This window comes from Mandrillus leucophaeus, unplaced genomic scaffold, assembly GCF_000951045.1.
Source record: "Mandrillus leucophaeus isolate KB7577 unplaced genomic scaffold, Mleu.le_1.0 Scaffold825, whole genome shotgun sequence".
NCBI lineage: Eukaryota > Metazoa > Chordata > Mammalia > Primates > Cercopithecidae > Mandrillus > Mandrillus leucophaeus.
In genome coordinates, this window is record NW_012108975.1 from 368,950 (window position 1) to 370,723 (window position 1,774).

Below are 1,774 nucleotides of genomic sequence, written 5' to 3' on the forward strand. Positions count from 1 at the left end.
TCTCAAAAAAAAAAAAAAAAAAAAAACAATAAAAAGCAATAGCAGAGATAAGAGAAAAGCAATTTAATACAACGTGCCAATTTGTATTAGCTTTTAGTAATTTTTGTAAATTAGAGTAATTCCTTAAGATTTTCATTCATATGCGGATCTGTACTAGACTCAGCTAGTGTTATCCTTACCCCCTGTTCTGTTAAAGCTTTTCCCATCTCACCTGCCCCTTGTACTAAAGTCCCAAACCCCACCCAACTTTTTTTTTTTCTGTTTCTTTTGATCTCAAGCTCTTGGGAGATTTGGTAATGTAAACCCTAACAACTTTTGACAGTAATCAAAGCATGATACCTCCTTATAGAAATAAACGTAAACCATACCGTGTTAGGGGCATAGATTAAGAATAATAAAAACTCAACTCTACCTGACTTCATAGGAGGGCTTTTCCTATATATAAGCCCAACTACCTGCCTGTATTACTCCCCTGCCCTAGTCAAGCAGGGTAGAACACTCTTTTTACAGTTCCCATTCCACAGATTTGTCAGCTCAGATTGTTCCACTCTCATTTGCAACAATCCCAGTTCCATTTTTACTTTGAGGCCCAACCCAGATCCTTTCCACTCTATAAATGCCTGGATTTAAAGCAATTGTTCTCACCTTTGAATTCATGTAAGAAAAAAATTACTAAATAATTTAACAGCTTGCGGGGAGAGAGTTGTGATTTTCATATGAAAGGGAAGATAGACATTCATTCCTGTCTTCTTAAGGCTCTCCCAGTTATCTGAGCAAGTGAAATGAGTTTAGTTTTCAACTTTGAATTGAGAATCATGCAGGTTCATCTTAGTACCTGAGTTTTTGAAACTGTGATGTAATGTGAGTAGGGTAGGCAAGATGAGTGTTATTTTCCTTGACTAGATGATGTTCACTGTTTTAAATATTATTTGTTACTATCCTTGTCAAATAGAAGCAATGTTTCTCCCTGTTAGAAACAAATAGATGGGATTGATGAGGCAGTCTGAGAAGCTCCATCTAGCTTAAAAAATATATATATATAGTAAGAGCTTTTCTTTTCCACTACTTACTTAGGACTTCCTGAGCTAAAGGAGAAAAAAAACATGGTGGATCATTCAAAACCCCTTCCTACTTCCCTTCTGAATGAGTTCATTCCTAAAGAAGTTCTTCTTTCTCTGACCTATGCGGCCAATGCTGGTCCTTGTCCTGAAAACTTACTGCCTCCTAAGAAAATTAAAACCCCGAAGGTTTGTATGTACATATGTAGAGTAATGGGGAACATTATTTTTTGGGAATGTGATTATTCTTTAAATATTTATTGTACACATATTATATATTCCAGATAGCCTTAAAAATTTTAAGATTGATTGATTGAGACAGGGTCTTACTACTGTGGCCCAGGCTGGAGTGTAGTGGCCTGATCATTGCGCACTGCAGCCTTGACTACCCTGGCTCAGGTGATCCTCCCACCTCAGCTTCCTGAGTAGCTGGGACTACAGGTCTGTGCCACCACGCCTGGCTAATTTTTGAATTTTTTGTAGATCCGGAGTTTCGCCATGTTGCCTATACTGGTCTCAAATTCCTGGGCTCAAGCAATCCACCTGCCTTAGCCTCCCAAAGTGCTGGAATTTCAAGAGTGAGCCAACATGACTGGCCTTAAGAAAATTTTTTAGGCTGGGTGCGGTGGCTCACGTCTGTAATCCCAGAACTTTGGGAGGCTGAGGTGGGCATATCACGAGGTCAGGAGATCAAGACCATCCTGGCCAACATGGTG

The 1,774-nt window shown here is 39.1% G+C and overlaps 1 protein-coding gene across 1 annotated transcript in view; it reads left to right on the forward strand.

Moving 5' to 3' along the window:
- Nucleotides 1-1,774, forward strand: part of AXDND1 (axonemal dynein light chain domain containing 1) — a 196,197-nt gene that overhangs the window by 2,288 nt on the left and 192,135 nt on the right. The window contains exon 3 of the mRNA XM_011968050.1: nt 1,075-1,247. Coding sequence (XP_011823440.1) covers nt 1,075-1,247 — 173 coding nt within the window. The remainder of the gene's footprint in view (nt 1-1,074; nt 1,248-1,774) is intronic.